At 42.6% G+C, this 15,600-nt stretch overlaps 1 protein-coding gene across 1 annotated transcript; it reads left to right on the top strand.

The window, feature by feature from the left end:
- Positions 1 to 4,494: 4,494 nt before the first annotated feature.
- On the top strand, positions 4,495 to 4,915 carry RhiXN_11279 (uncharacterized protein; the record flags this gene model as incomplete). Its single annotated transcript, XM_043331094.1, has 2 exons — positions 4,495 to 4,677; positions 4,736 to 4,915. 2 exons carry the CDS (start codon positions 4,495 to 4,497, stop codon positions 4,913 to 4,915), a joined length of 363 nt encoding a protein of 120 aa, XP_043184604.1.
- Between the last annotated feature and the right edge of the window lie 10,685 nt (positions 4,916 to 15,600).

Consider the following 15,600-nt stretch of genomic DNA (forward strand, 5'->3'; position numbering starts at 1 on the left):
CCTGATACTAACTACATCCTTTCCTTAACACCCAATTAATTACTTAAGTACACTCTACTCTCCTTAACCTAATACCTCATCTTTGATATATCTTTTAAAATTATGACCTTTTATGGTTAGCATAATACCTTTTATATTCTCTAGCTTGATTTGGCAACTAGGTTCCCTTTTTGATTATATTTTATAACAGATTATTTTCCCTATCCATAACATACTTTACACATGCACATATGTCCAAGGTAGGGGGATATGTTATGATATAGGTGATTTTGACATTTGCACCCCTTATTACCAATAGTAAATGGTGCAACTGGCATATTTTAATATACTCTGTCCAGATATAGGAATTGTCATAAACAGAGGAAAATAGAATTAGCTGGAATTGAACCAGCTTGACCACTAAGCCATAGAGCCCTATTATTCCTCTGCTGATAACCCATGATTACACTTGCTACCCCCCAAGTTTGGGCTTGAGCCAGCATGCAACCACTTGTGCTGGTTAGTTTGACCTTGTTTACATCAATTCCTTTTAACTGTGGTTGATGGACAAGCATTTGCATAGGCAACATTGCAGGCAGGAAAATGGCTAATCATTGATTGTAGTGGAGCAATTTGCTGCACAGGCTTCCAAGTGGACAAGCATGACTTGGATAACAAAGATGGATGAGCAAGTTAACTACTGTATGTACTTAAATTCATCATGTCATTTGTCAACAATCAGTCCTGAGCAAAATAACCCCTTAACCTATACACCCTCCTGGAGTTTCAAGTACCCCTTGGCACCAACTCAGGACTTTAGGTGTTTATTTTAACTAGGTAGCTTGCAATGTGATAAGTTTCAAGGGGGATACTCCCCTATGTTTAAGTAGGTTCCTTTTCTTGGCATTTAAGATTGTCTCTAATAATGATGGCCAACTCGGGAGTGGCAAGGTTGTGAATGCACAGACAATTAAGTGCATTGTGGGCCAAGTGTTGGGTGGGGATTGTTACTGGATGATTGATTATAGTGCAGACTAAAAGCTCGCTTTTCCTTCATTTACTTAGTGATGTGAATTGATTCAATAGAATCTACATGCATTTATAATTGCAGTCCTTTGCTACGGAATTTCTGCACCTTTGTACTCACCAATGCGCGACTTAGGCTGGTAAATAATTAGGATCGGACTTTTTGCTAGTTTTGGCGCAGAGTTTCCATAGCCGCCAGGCTCACAATGTTAGGGGGGTCGCTTCTTGTGCTTGTGGCCTCTATACAGCTTGTGAGAGCAATGCGCTCAGGGGGATTTGTCAGATGAGCCGTATGAGTGATACACAAAACCAGGATCTTGGGTCACTGCGGGGTTAGGTTAAACACCGAATGGAGGTAAGGACTTGAGAGGGATAAATAAGTCATCACATTTGGAGGAACAGGCGCGTGTAGGCAGAGACAAGCTCTTTTCACTGCCATGGTGCAAGGCTTGACGTTGCGGCTGGATATATTTGGCAACAGGGGTTGGCGTCTATCAAGAAACAAAAGTAAGCGGGCAACTGTAAATAAGCGTGGGCAAGATCAATTGTCAGACCTCTCTAGAAGGGCGACGCACACTTTGAACTCACCAGAGTACCGGTTTTCTAGACTAAGACATGGGGTTAGGCTATGCATGTGTACGGTTTAGTACAAAAGTAGACAAGGTTTCATTATTAAACGACTGGCGGACACCTAATCTATAGGACGAATAGTTTAAATAAAGGTTATTTGGCATTGTACACCGTGGCTAACCAAGGTACACAACAACAACCATACGATAGATCCGCTTGATCCAGTGCACAGATGCTACGAGATAGACGCCCTCGTATTATTGAAAAGCCCCAGAATGAATGCGGTTAATAGATAGACTTTCCTTCGGATCACAAGTCTTTTCGGCTCTCATCAGCAAACATGCTGAGATCTCAAGAGGCCTTTCGATATTGAGTACCGTCCGGAAATATTCCGGATCTTCTGGAACTAGTATGAGCACTCAGGAGCGCCGGAATCAATGGGAGCATGGACGCTCAGAATCGATGAAGACGCTCCCCCGACTGGTATCCGGAGCGCCAGAATTTTAACAAATTTCGCTGGGCTAAGATGCCAAAGACCTAGTAGGGATCTGGATTATCACGCCAAGTGTGAACGAATGATGAAGCTTATTGCACGTAGATGATATTTTCAAGGCAACGGTGCTCCGATATTTGCACCCATACCAACTGAAGTGGGAGAGTATATCTATGATGCACCTTTAGACCGAAACGTGAATGCACCGCCAAATTAAAAGAGCAAAACGTTTCTCCCTATAGAAGTGTGCACCCAACTGATACCAGCATGCTCGAAAAGATGATATCAAAAATCAGGCAAGGCGCGCGCAATGTCTTGCACCGCAAAAGATATATAGAGAAATCAACTTCTAAGCCGTCCTTGCGGGGTGTAGCTCATGATAGGCAAAAGAAAGACGTAGGTCGCTCAGGGGTAGATAAACTCACATTACCACGCGGCACAGACATGTGATTATCACCTTTATTTAATGCCCTCATCAGGCGTCTATTCTGAGTATCTTCAGATAACATTGCGCAACACGAGTATTTCAGCACGCTAGACAGAAGCCATTGAGGCAATCTATAGTGGGTGCTGTAGCCTCTTTTCATCGGGTACAACCGCTTTTTCTTTATGGTTCGTATGCGTGCGTTCTGGCGCTTAGACAGCCTGGGTCGTGCTCGCCACATGGCAAGTATAGGCGCGCCGTGAGGACCGGATTCCCAAGTGTCATACTTACTACCGCTATTCATGGACCGTAACAGCCGATAATTGGTAATTCATTTACCATAAAACTTCTCGGACCAATGTTACTTTTACATCACCCTCTTTCTCCCACTCAGTCAGTGTTGCAGCAGCTTGAGCAATTAACATCAAGATGGGTGTACGTGCTATCTGTGCCATACTATGCCGTCTCCGAGTGGCACACGCTGACATACCTGTCTACTAAATCGGTCGTAACATCTCAGATATTCAGCCGCATAGCCGGCATAGCCGCCTGCATATCTCCCTGGAAGAAGCCTTGCCAAGCTAGCGAGCCTCGAGAGCCAAAGGGACCATTGCGAAAGGAGGGTCACAAATCCTATACTATCCCCCATATAATAAAACATGGGTCGGAATTGATCACAGGATTCAAGGTAGTAAATTAGCCTATAGCTAAGTATTCGCTGATTTTTCTCATCACTCTGCCAGCCGGTAAGTATCTTGAGCTCCAGTTCTTATAACCGAAATTGCGCTTTGCTGGAAGTTGGGAGATCAATTTATATGACAAGTACGAGCAGATACTCTGCCGCTGCTGATTATAATCTAACTACGCCTCTAAGATCTTGCAAAATGAGCCATTTCATATGTTTGTGTGGGAAGGGGAGTACGACATGATATGCTAACGCATGTTAATATCTTGCAATTGGACAGAATAAACCAGTGAGTAGATATGATATGCAGAGGGCGGTTATGCTTAGCGTGCCATACGGGAACAGGTTGTGAGCATCCCCAGTTTCAACAATATATATTATTGATGAGATGTTGCGATACAATCATTCAAAAAGACTTGGGCGGTAAGTCCTACAAGGATTAAAGCTCTTGCTATGTTCTGAAACTGGGCCTAACGTGATGAATAAGTGGCACGCTATAAAGGTAAGGTCTCCGGCTTGTCTGCTTCAACCGTGTTTAAAGATACCTAATTCACCGATTAGCACTCTATAACAATCACGACAACTCGTACAGCAAACCTTGCCACCAGACTTGCTACAGAAATCATGTGTAACGTAACGCACAAGATCAAAGAGGCTATCGTATGTGAATTGATCATATGTGAATTGACCTGATAGAAGTCCTATTTATCCAGGCGTCTATATCTCGAGGCGTGGTAAGGCCGTAAAAGTGTTTCCTGCTGCCAAGGCTCACGTGTTTCTCATGAAGCTGTTCGACAAAGGTGCCATGCTCGATATGGTTTATCAGATCACACACTTGGTCAAAAGCCAAATCTCGAAACTTGCAAATCCATTTTCAGGCATCAGTTTGAATAACGTCCTTCATAGTAGCTTAGTTACGCGTATGGTTGTGCGTTATGACTTCTTTCAATCACGACTTATTTGAGCTAACGTGCGGGGATTGACTGTAGAATTACTACCATCTTGCGGGAGGGAATTACGTGCCCATGGTACACAAGTTATTCGTATTTCTGGCAGGCTCTTTACTGATTGGAATGGGCTGTGGGCAAATGCGTGTCGCAGAATCAATTCATTTCGCTCACCAAGTTTTGCGAGCGACGGAGATCGTTATCTGGCCGAGTTCTTTCAATCAAATGTTTCCAGGAGGCACATCACGAGTTCATTCTGGTTCACACGGAAGGTCTTTTTTGTCATGGTGTATCGAACCAACAGGCCTGGATACGCATTGAAAGATCAATAGAAGCCCGGGACAAAGCTGGTTGGGTAAACAAGTTCAACATGACTGCCAAGAGGGTGCCAGCCATGGACCAAATCAAAATGTCTTTCGATCAAGGGTCTCTTGTTCCCGTGCACGCATTGCCTCAGGAGATACTTAAATTTCCAGACCATGTAGGGATAGAACACCTGATAATTCTATTGGATCTGATGGCGGAGCTAGCGTTCGATTACAATCTTTTGAAGGTATGAACATCGTTAGGTATCGTTTGCGCACCCAGTACTAATATGTTTCGTTTTGAAGGATAACTGTTGGGTCTTTTGTCAAGCAATGATAGACTGCATGGAAGTCTATCAAAAAAACCCTATAAAACTGCGGCGCCCAATGATTGGTGAAGTACATCGGCGAAAACTCAAGACACTGTTTATCAAGAAAATCAGGGAGTGTGGAAAACCACTTGTAGATTATGGTTGCTCTTCCTGATTACGCCCCAAACTTCATCTGATGTCTGGACTGTTGCGAAACTGTTGAAATCTTTAACTAATATCAGAATGTCTTTATGTTGGAAGATATATTTGTGTGCAAAGCAATATCTTGCCGATAATAGCGACACACGTTGCGCTGCTGTGTAACTGTGATCCGTCGGCCAAAACGTATTAGCTTACCAGCGCCCGGATTTCTAGGTTTCGAAAGGTCAATCAAAATCACTTCGAATCGGTCCCGCAAGTTTCAAACCACTCCAAATCGCTGTACTAACATAACGAAAAGAAACCGCCTTAAATTAACCAAAAAACCTGCATTTACTTTAAGGTGGTAGGCCCCGTGAGATTAAAGGGGAAACTCGCTCAACTTAACGGGTGTTATCCCCCTTGGCACAATTCTAGGGGTAACCCACTTGTTTTACGTTCATGCCGCCCCCTGAATTTTTGTGTTTTACCCCCTTATTTCCCGTATGATGTCACCTAGTATTGGATTGTTCGAAATCCATTATACATTATTTTTCCATGGTAACACATAGAACAAGATCTAGTCACAAGTGTCCAAGGGTATCCAGCAAGGGTACACAATTGTGCTGGTACTGGTGTGCACATGCAATGGGAAACAAACAAAAATGTTAAGAAAAAAATCACTGCAAACCAGTCAATTGAGCTTTGGCAAATGCTGTTAGGCTCTTGCAGCAGAGCAAAGTCCTAGTCTTGGCACTTAAACCAGCATCTTGGTTGTACTTTTGATGTATAAGCAATCCTTTGAACAGGGTTAGAATTGGTACAACATGGTGATGGCAATTCACAGTGAAAAGTAATCCAGGCATATTAAGGGGGATATCCCCTTAATGCATCTGGAGCACCTGTTTCCTCCCCTTATTTTACCCCTTGTGAGCTTAAAGGGGTGTGCTTGTGTGGGGCCAGCATCCAGCTTACCACCTTACAGCTTTCTCCTTATGACCACCCCCTTATATGTTTAAGGGGAAATTCCTGTAGGCTTAATTGATGTACAATATAAATAGACTTACTGTCCTATATGTAGTCTGGGATGGGGTAGGGGGTTCTGGTGCTTATGGCTGGTGGTACAAACAATAAGTTGCTTAAGGCAACAAGGACCTATACTACAACAACAACTAACTGTACTACAACAACCAGGTTGCCTAATGCAATGTACAACTATCTAGTACAACAATGAAGCCACTTAAGGTGGTGACTAAGTAACTGGCTAAGTGGGTTACTGGCTGTAAGGCCTTGTACACAATGTCAAGTGCAACAAGAGGTAATTGACCTGGGGATTACCATGGTCAATTGTCCTCCTTATATATTACAGGAAGTGGCTAATTACAAATACAATATATCCAACACAATATCCAATAAGAAGCCTGTTATGGATATGACATCCTTCTACTAATCTGTACTTATTTTATTGTTACACAAGTAATTGTCCTAGACGTCTGTAAGGATGCCAAGGGAATGGCACTTGTGGCCACAGTATACAGTGGGCCAGTTGCTTAAGGCAATGGAGAACCTATCTATGGCACTGACCAGCTATACTACAGTGTCAAGACTGCTTAAGGCAGTGACTGAGTAGTTAAGTATCTATTTACTGGACCTAAGGTCCTTGTACAATTGGGGGATGCTACAAGAGGTAATCAACCTGGGTGTTACCATGGTTGGTTGGCCTCCTTATACATTCTACAAGCAAGCTATCTACAATCACAACATATGTAATACTGTATCAAATAAGAACCCCACTCCAACTGCAGCCTTACTCATGCATACATGTCACTGACATGTCATAATGACATCATTGGGTGGAGGTGGCTATGTGTGCTTGAGTAAGCACAGATGGGGATGTGGCTTGGTGCTTAGCATATGATATAAGCACCAAGGTCATGTGATTGAAAATGTTCTTTGCTTGCCTTTTGTCCTGGACACAGTCACATGACCAGTACAAGTGGTTGCATGCTGGCCCAAGCCCAAATTTGGGGGGTAGCAGGTGTAATCATGGGTTGTCAGCAGAGGAATAATAGGGCTCTATGGCTTAGTGGTCAAGCTGGTTCAATTCCAGCTGGTTCTATTTTCCTCTGTTTATGACACCTTTGTTTAAAATTGAGAAATTGGGAATAAATTCCTTGGTATTGATTGTGTCTACAACAGTAATATTACAGTAAATAACATGAGATAAAGATGCAAACTAAGGTTTTAAAGGTCCCTCTTTCCAATTGCCACCTTTGCAAAACCCATAAGCCTCAGGAATACCCTCAATATGTTATATCTTCTGCATATATGTTGTTTTCTCACTCACTTAATGTCATAAACAGAGGAAAATAGAACTGGCCAGAATTGAACCAGTTTGACCACTAAGCCATAGAGCCCTATTATTCCTCTGCTGACAACCCTTGATTACACCTGCTACCCCCCAAATTTGGGCTTGGGCCAGCATGCAACCACTTGTACTGGTCATGTGACCATGTCCAGGACACTTAAATACATACAAGTTCATCTGAGTACATAAACAGCAACAAATGTCATAACACATATCTGGAAGGGTTATTACCATATATATCCACTGTCAAAGATATATATAGTATGGATGATGCACAGTGATGTATGAATAATATATGTTGCTGGGGGATGTTGCACTCCCCCTGCCCCCCTTGCTGCAGGCCAATGTTAAGGGAGCCCACAGGCAAGGTCTGAATAATATATTATTATAGAAGAGACTATGTCATCCCTCCCCCACCTCAAATCCATAGTAGCTTAGTATAGTATTTGATAAAAGACTGGAGGGGGGAGAGGTCATGTGACCTGGACTTAGAGAATATCACTGAGTCCAGCCATGTTGACCATAAGTCTCTTATATGTGGGGACCTGGAGGTCCTGAGTGCATAAATGCAAGTATATGCTTGTTTCTGGTGGCCGTAGTGTGTACCATGAGTGCCCTGGTAGGTGTATAAAGGGCACAATAGGGGTGTGGCTCATGACAACTAGCATTAGACTTCTCCTGTTATTTATCCTCATAAGACTTTTACCTTTTATAGTCAGCCAGTTACCCTTTTTATCCTACTCCCTTATCCAGTACCCTTCTTTCATTTTTGAGTATATTACATTACTGCTTATTGTCCCTATCTATAACAGCCTCCCCATTGCCTTAAGTGGTTCTTACTTGTAACAACCCAGCCATAAGTGCCCACTGCCTTGATGCCCTCAAGGATGTCTAGGACAGTAGGATAAAAAGGGTAACTGATTAAATATACAAGGTAACAATCTCACAAGAATAAGTAGTAGAAGAAGTCTAATGATGAGGAAGTAAGAGTACATTAAGGTAGCTAATTCACTTGCTAAAAGAACAAAGTAGTTAGCATCAGGGTGATCCCTACCAATAACTAGTAATAAGCAGATCACTGTTTAGCAGGCAACGCAAGGTACAAGTAGAGTGTTACACCCTTATAACAATATAGCATTGGACTTGCACACTTTTTCTCATATTTTTACTATTTTTTCTGGACTGATTATCTTATGTTTTTTGATCACATGATCTTGGTGCTTACAAATGCCAAGATGCTGTGCCAAGGGTGCTTACCGCAAATCCACACTTCTGCATGTCCTAGACATCTGTAAGGGGCGTCAAGGCAGCAGGTGCTTGTGGCTGTATGTAACTAAGTAAAACCACATAAGGTGGTGGGGGTGCTACCTACAACAACAAACTACCTAAGTACAATGACCAAAGCTTTAAGGGCAATGGCAAGCTATGTATCTACAATGAGGAAGTTGCTTAAGGCAACAAGTACAGGTGTGGGGCTTAGTAGTTACTGGCCTTAGGGGCCTTGTACAATGTGAAGATGCAACAAGAGTTAATTGACCTGGGTGTTACCATGGTTGGTTGGCCTCCTTATATATTACAGAGTCTGAACTAATTACAAATACATATATGCAAAAGTATAACCAATAAGAACCCTGCCCAGCAAGCAGCCTTACTCATGCATATGTGTCACTGACATGCCATAATAATGTCACCAGGTGGAGGTGGCTATGTGTGCTGAGTAAGCACAGATGGGGACGTGGCTTGGTGCTTAGCATATGATATAAGTGCCAAAGTCATGTGATCAAAAATGTTGTCTGTTCAACTTTGTTTAAAATCAAGAAAATTGGAATAAATTCCGTGGTATTGAATGTGTCTACAACACTGCGCAGCCCACAGCACACTTTCTTTTTCACATGGACACTTCTTTTCTCATGTACCACCTATTTGTAAATACCTTGACCTTGTGTATATAAAGAGCAGGAAAATTGCTTGGACACCCCAAGTCAATTTTACCTTGTCTTACATCCAGACAGGTCCCAGAAGCCCAGCTAAGTAGCTGGACCCTCAGAAGTATATTGCTTACTAGTAGTCCATGTTACACCCTTGAAACCAATACCCCCAGAATTGCCTGAATTTTCGATTATTTTTAGTATTTTTTATGGACTTTATATCTTTAGTTTTCTAATCATGTGATCTTGGTGCTTATTGTGCCAAGATGCTGTGCCAAGGGCGCTTAATGCAAATCCACACTTCCTTTCTTCTTTCTCCCACACTGCCTCATATTTGTAACCACTATTTGTTGTATATATATAGCAGGAAAATTGCTTGGAGACCCCAAGTCAATTTTACCTTGTCTTTCATCAGAGATAGGATTCAGAAGTCAGCTAAGTAGTTTGGACCCCTTATGTCCTTCACTGATCCATAGTTATCATCCTCAGTAGTTACTACCATCCTCACTGGTCTAAGGCCCTCCTCCCATGCTGTAGATAGATAACCCACCACTGCCTTAAGCAGCCAGTAGTATAGCCTTAGTATAGCAACAAGCATTGCTTAGTACAGCCTTAAGTGCCCACCACTAGTGTGTGACCAACCTTACAGTTGGGTCACAACAGATTTACTATGAATGATAATTAGAGAAATCAATGGAAGAAGTTTTAAGAGTCACACTAGGCTGAGAGAGGATGGTGAAAAATGAGATGCATTCAAAAAGGGCTGCTGAGGAGTTACCATATAAGGAAGTCTACCTTCCCTTTTGGGAAGATTACAAATCAACCATGACAAATCCAATCATGCTTAGTCATTGCTGATTATGTAATTGCTGATTATATAATTGGTGCTGACAAAGATGGATTAGTCATGAATTTGATTTGACACAGCCACATCACATGACCATATATGCCATTTTAAATCATGTCCCATTTGTCATGGTAATGCCACTGTCATGTGATTGTGGCTGTGCAAGTGACTGGCTATCCTGGGCCAGATTGGGGAATAGGTTTACCATAAAAGGAAATTTGGATGAGTCATATTTGAGTGTGGCTGTGCACACCATGTGGATGACTCATCCCTCTAGAAGGTTCTGGAGCTTCTTTTCTTCCAACCTCTTCCAAATATAGCTTCTTCTCCACTGGAACTTCTTTTCACTGGTCCTTTTACTGCTTTCTGATTGGCTAATCAAAGAAGACCCTGATGCTTCTTTGACTCATACTGCTTCTTGAGGCTGTGCTGCAATTTGAAATATGTATATAGACCCAAGTGAAGCCCAGGTATATAAAGGGGTGGGGACAGCTGCTTAAAAACCAGCTTGTTTTTCCCCCTGTCTTTGAACCCAAAAACTTAGATACACTGAGCAGCAAAAGTATTGCAGGTCAGGAGAGGTCAAAAGTTTATCTCCATTGCTGAGCATCCAATTAGTGAATCCCATCCAAATTTTACTGACACATGTAGCCATTGTAACACTATGCTGTAGCACAAAATCTCACAAATCCATCATGAACTAAGCTCACAACCCCACTTTTGCTATAATGCAACCTGCAAAACTTCTGCTGATTGTGTTGAGCATCTTCAAAATCTGCACATAACTGATTATGCAGTTCAGTATAAGTTCTGGTTTTTTGCACACACATTCTGAGTTATATGGCCCATTGCTGGACAGAGTATTAGCTTGTTTCACCCATTAGGGACTGTGTAACAGAACTGTCTTCTTAGGGCCAGTAAAAGAAACTCAAAATTGCAGTTACATTGCACTCAAGGCACGGTGTGGGCTGGAAATGCTTTGGGGTATCTCAGCTGGCTGCTGGTACCTAGTGAGGCTGTCTCCAAGACCATCCCATACCTGGGACTGGCAATATGAGGGGTTGCAGTGGGTTAGGCTGTGTGAGCTGAAAATTGAAATGCCACTCATAAGCTGGAATCCAAGCCAAATAACATAGAACTTCTAGGAGTAGTACACACAGGTCAAGGGTATGCCAAGATCAATTATCTATGGCAGCAGTGATGTATTCACAAAGATAGCATGCAGTATACACAATAATTGCAGCCAATGGGTGGGGTCTCAAATTGAACATGTTCTAACTCTGTGATTGTCAATTAGGGAAACAGCCAATTTTCCATCATAAGTTCTGTGTTAGAGACACCTTCTACTGTATGAGTTTCAACCTCCTCCAATCCACAATCACAGAGTTAGAACATGTTCAATTTGAGACCCCACCCATTGGCTGCAATTATTGTGTATACTGCATGCTATCTTTGTGAACACATCACTGCTGCCATAGATAATTGATCTTGGCATACCCTTGACCTGTGTGTACTACTCCTAGAAGTTCTATGTTATTTGGCTTGGATTCCAGCTTATGAGTGGCATTTCAATTTTCAGCTCACACAGCCTAACCCACTGCAACCCCTCATATTGCCAGTCCCAGGTATGGGATGGTCTTGGAGACAGCCTCACTAGGTACCAGCAGCCAGCTGAGATACCCCAAAGCATTTCCAGCCCACACCGTGCCTTGAGTTCAATGTAACTGCAATTTTGAGTTTCTTTTACTGGCCCTAAGAAGACAGTTCTGTTACACAGTCCCTAATGGGTGAAACAAGCTAATACTCTGTCCAGCAATGGGCCATATAACTCAGAATGTGTGTGCAAAAAACCAGAACTTATACTGAACTGCATAATCAGTTATGTGCAGATTTTGAAGATGCTCAACACAATCAGCAGAAGTTTTGCAGGTTGCATTATAGCAAAAGTGGGGTTGTGAGCTTAGTTCATGATGGATTTGTGAGATTTTGTGCTACAGCATAGTGTTACAATGGCTACATGTGTCAGTAAAATTTGGATGGGATTCACTAATTGGATGCTCAGCAATGGAGATAAACTTTTGACCTCTCCTGACCTGCAATACTTTTGCTGCTCAGTGTAGTATCCTGTTAGAGGTAGCTTTGCCCTTATTTTGCACAGATCCAGGTCCCCTAGACCTGTGCTTAAAAGGGGGGGCAATGTCATGACCCATGCCTTTGCTGGCATGTCTCCTGACCAAGCCACCTACTAATAGGATATTCCACAGTCTTTAGAAGGCCGCATATACTCACATCTATGCAGTCAGAACTGTCATTACTCTAAGCGCTCATGACTTAGAGACTGACAGTCCACCAGGGTCACATGACCTCCCCCCCCTCCAGTCTTTTATCAAATACTATATTAAGCTACTACAGATTTGAGGTGGGGGGGATGACATAATCTCTTCTATAATAATATATTATTCAGACCTTGCCTGTGGGCCTTAACATTGGCCTGCAGCAAGGGGGGCAGGGGGAGTGCAACATCCCCCAGCAACATATATTATTCATACATCACTGTGCATCACATATACTATATATATCTTTGATAGTGGATATATATGGTAACAACCCTTCCAGATATGGGTTATGACAATTTTATCCTGTTCCATAAAACTATTTGCCAACAAGGTGTCAGCATGGACCCAGATCCTCACCAGGTAAGCACTGAGTGCCTCAGGATCTGTACCTCTTGCCTGTTTGCTGTTCCAAATGAGCAAGGTATATCCACACCCTTGCAAAGACAGTACTTAAGTGGATCTTTGTGTTATGAATAAGATAATGTACTTATCAGGCAACAGTGCTCCTTGGTACTATGGTCAGTTGGTTGTGCTTGGGAGGGAGGGGGGTATAGATCCAAAGGTGTTGGTGCTCAGCACCAGGGAGCTGTGGATCTGTAACCCTGCCAATGCTAATTCAAGCAGACAATACAACTGAATATTTGTTATGTTGTACTTGCATGTATGAGCTTGAATAGAATGATATATGTCAAATATATGAAGTACCTACAAGATAACCTTGGCATTGAGAGGCCATGGTCTGCAAAGCTATCAAATGGGGGCCATGGATCTATAGGTGCAAGGCCATTTGCCAATAGTGTGTCAACATGGGCCCAGGTCCTGAGCTGCTGAGTGCTGAGGGCCTATAGATCTATAACCCTGGTTCATTGTAGATAGGGTGCTTACCAAGCATTCTGTATGTTGCTTCTTGGTACTGATATTAACCAGTCTTACTTGGGGAAGGGCCACAGGCCTAAGGCTCTTGGTGCTAAGCATTAAGAGAGCTGTGGATTAGGTGGATTGGTGTGTTATCACATTACATTGCAAGCTGTCTGCAAGCAAGGCCCATCAGTAAAAACAAATGTCATTATTAGAAAATATTGTCATGCACCAAGTTATGTAGTGTAACAACATGAGTCTAAACCAATACTACTTGTGTGTTCTCTGGTCCTATATCTAATCAGAAACAGTATCAGCCATACCAACCTATGTGTTGTAGACACACTTGATACCAGGGAATTTATTCCCATTTTCCCAAATTTAAACAAAGACAAATAGAGAACATTTTCAGTCACATGTGTCCCAGACATCTGTAAGGACGCCAAGGAGGTGGGCACTTGCAGCCAGATGTATCTAAGTGAAAACTGCTTAAGGCGGTGTGCAAGCTACCTACAACAACAGCAAGCTATACTACAATGATCAAGGCCATAAGGGCAATGGCAAGCTAAGTAAGTACAACAGAGAATCCGCTTAAGGCAGTGTAGGCAATGTGGCTAAGTGGTTACTGGGCAGTAAGGCCCTTGTACAGTTTGGGGATGCAACAAGAGGTAATCAACCTGGGTGTTACCATGGTTGGTGGGCCTCCTTATATATTCTATAGGTTGACTAATTACAAATACAAGATATCCAATACCTAATCCAATAAGAACCCTGCTCTGCAGTTGGCCTTATTCATACATACATGTCACTGACATGTCATGAGGTTGTCATGGATGGAGGTGGCTACATATGCTGATTAAGCACAGATGGGGACGTGGCTTGGCGCTTAGTGTATGATATAAGCGTCCAAGGTCACGTGATTGAAAATGTTGTCCATTTGTCTTTGTTTAAATTTGACAAAATAGGAATTAATTCCCTTGATATATGTGTGTCTACAACAACATGACTTTGGTGCTTATATCATACCCTAAGTGCCTTGCCATGTCCCCCTCCATGCTTAGTCAGCAACATAGCCACCTCCACCCAATGACATCACCAGTGACATGTATGCATGAGTAAGACTGCAAGTAGAGCAGGGTTCTTATTGGTTATAATATTTGATATATTGTATCTGTAATTAGTCACTCTTTGGAATATATAAGGAGGCCAATTGACCATGGTAATCCCCAGGTCAATTACCTCCTGTTGTATCCCATCATTGTACACAGGGCCTTACAGCCTGGGTCACCACTTAGTACTCAGTCACACCATCCACATTGCCATAAGCAACTTCCCCACTGTACTTAGGTAGTTTGCCATTGCCCTTATGGCCTTGGTCACTGTAGTTCAGTAGTTATTTGTTGTAGGTAGTACCCTCACTGCCTTATGCAGTTTTCCCTTGTAACGCCCACTAGGCCACAAGCACCAGCTACCTTGATGCCCCCTAAGGACATCTAGGACACTATGTGTTGCACCCTAACAAAACACACCACCCAACTCTTGCACTTTTTCTCTCATTTATAACATTTTTTCCAATTCCTTTATCTTCACTTGTGCAGTTACATGTCCTTGGCACTTATCAAGCCAAGATGCTGTGTCAAGGCTGCTTAGATACCATCCATGCTTCTGTGCAGCCTGCAGCAATGCTTCTCTTTATATTTAGACATCTTTTTCTCACACCTTATCTATTTGTAATTAGCTTTCTCAGTGTATATATACAGCAGGAAAATTGCTTGGAGTCCCCAAGTCAATTTTACCTTGTCTACCTATCAGACAGGTCTCAGTAGTCAGCAGCAGCATTAGGACCCTAAGTCCTTTTACTTACTGGTAGCCACTTGCCCCTCACAGGGTTTTACTCACCAGTAGTTAGTTTGACAATGGCCTTAGGCCTCTCCACACCATAGATAGCACCCACCAGGCTGCCTTAAGTGTCCCAGATGTCCTTAAGGGGCATCAAGGCAGTTGGTGCTTGTGGCCATATGTACTAGTAAGAGAACTGCATAAGGTGGTGTGGGCTCTACCTATGGCATCTAACTACTATCCTACAATGACCAAGGCCTTAGGGGCATTGGCAAGCTAAGTATGTACAGTGAGTATGATGCTTAAGGCATTGTATCTAAGTGGGTTACCAGCTGTAAGGCCTTGTACAGTGTGTGGAGTGCAACAAGAGGTAATTGACCTGGGTGTTACCATGGTTAGTTGGCCTCCTTATATATTACAGGGTACTAGCTAATTACAAATATGTATGTCCTATACTATAACAAATAAAAACCCCACCCCAACTGCAGCCTTACTCATGCATATGTGTCACTGACATGTCATAATGATGTCATCAAGTGGAGGTGA

Source organism: Rhizoctonia solani, chromosome 12, assembly GCF_016906535.1.
Source record: "Rhizoctonia solani chromosome 12, complete sequence".
Taxonomy (NCBI): Eukaryota; Fungi; Basidiomycota; class Agaricomycetes; order Cantharellales; family Ceratobasidiaceae; genus Rhizoctonia; species Rhizoctonia solani.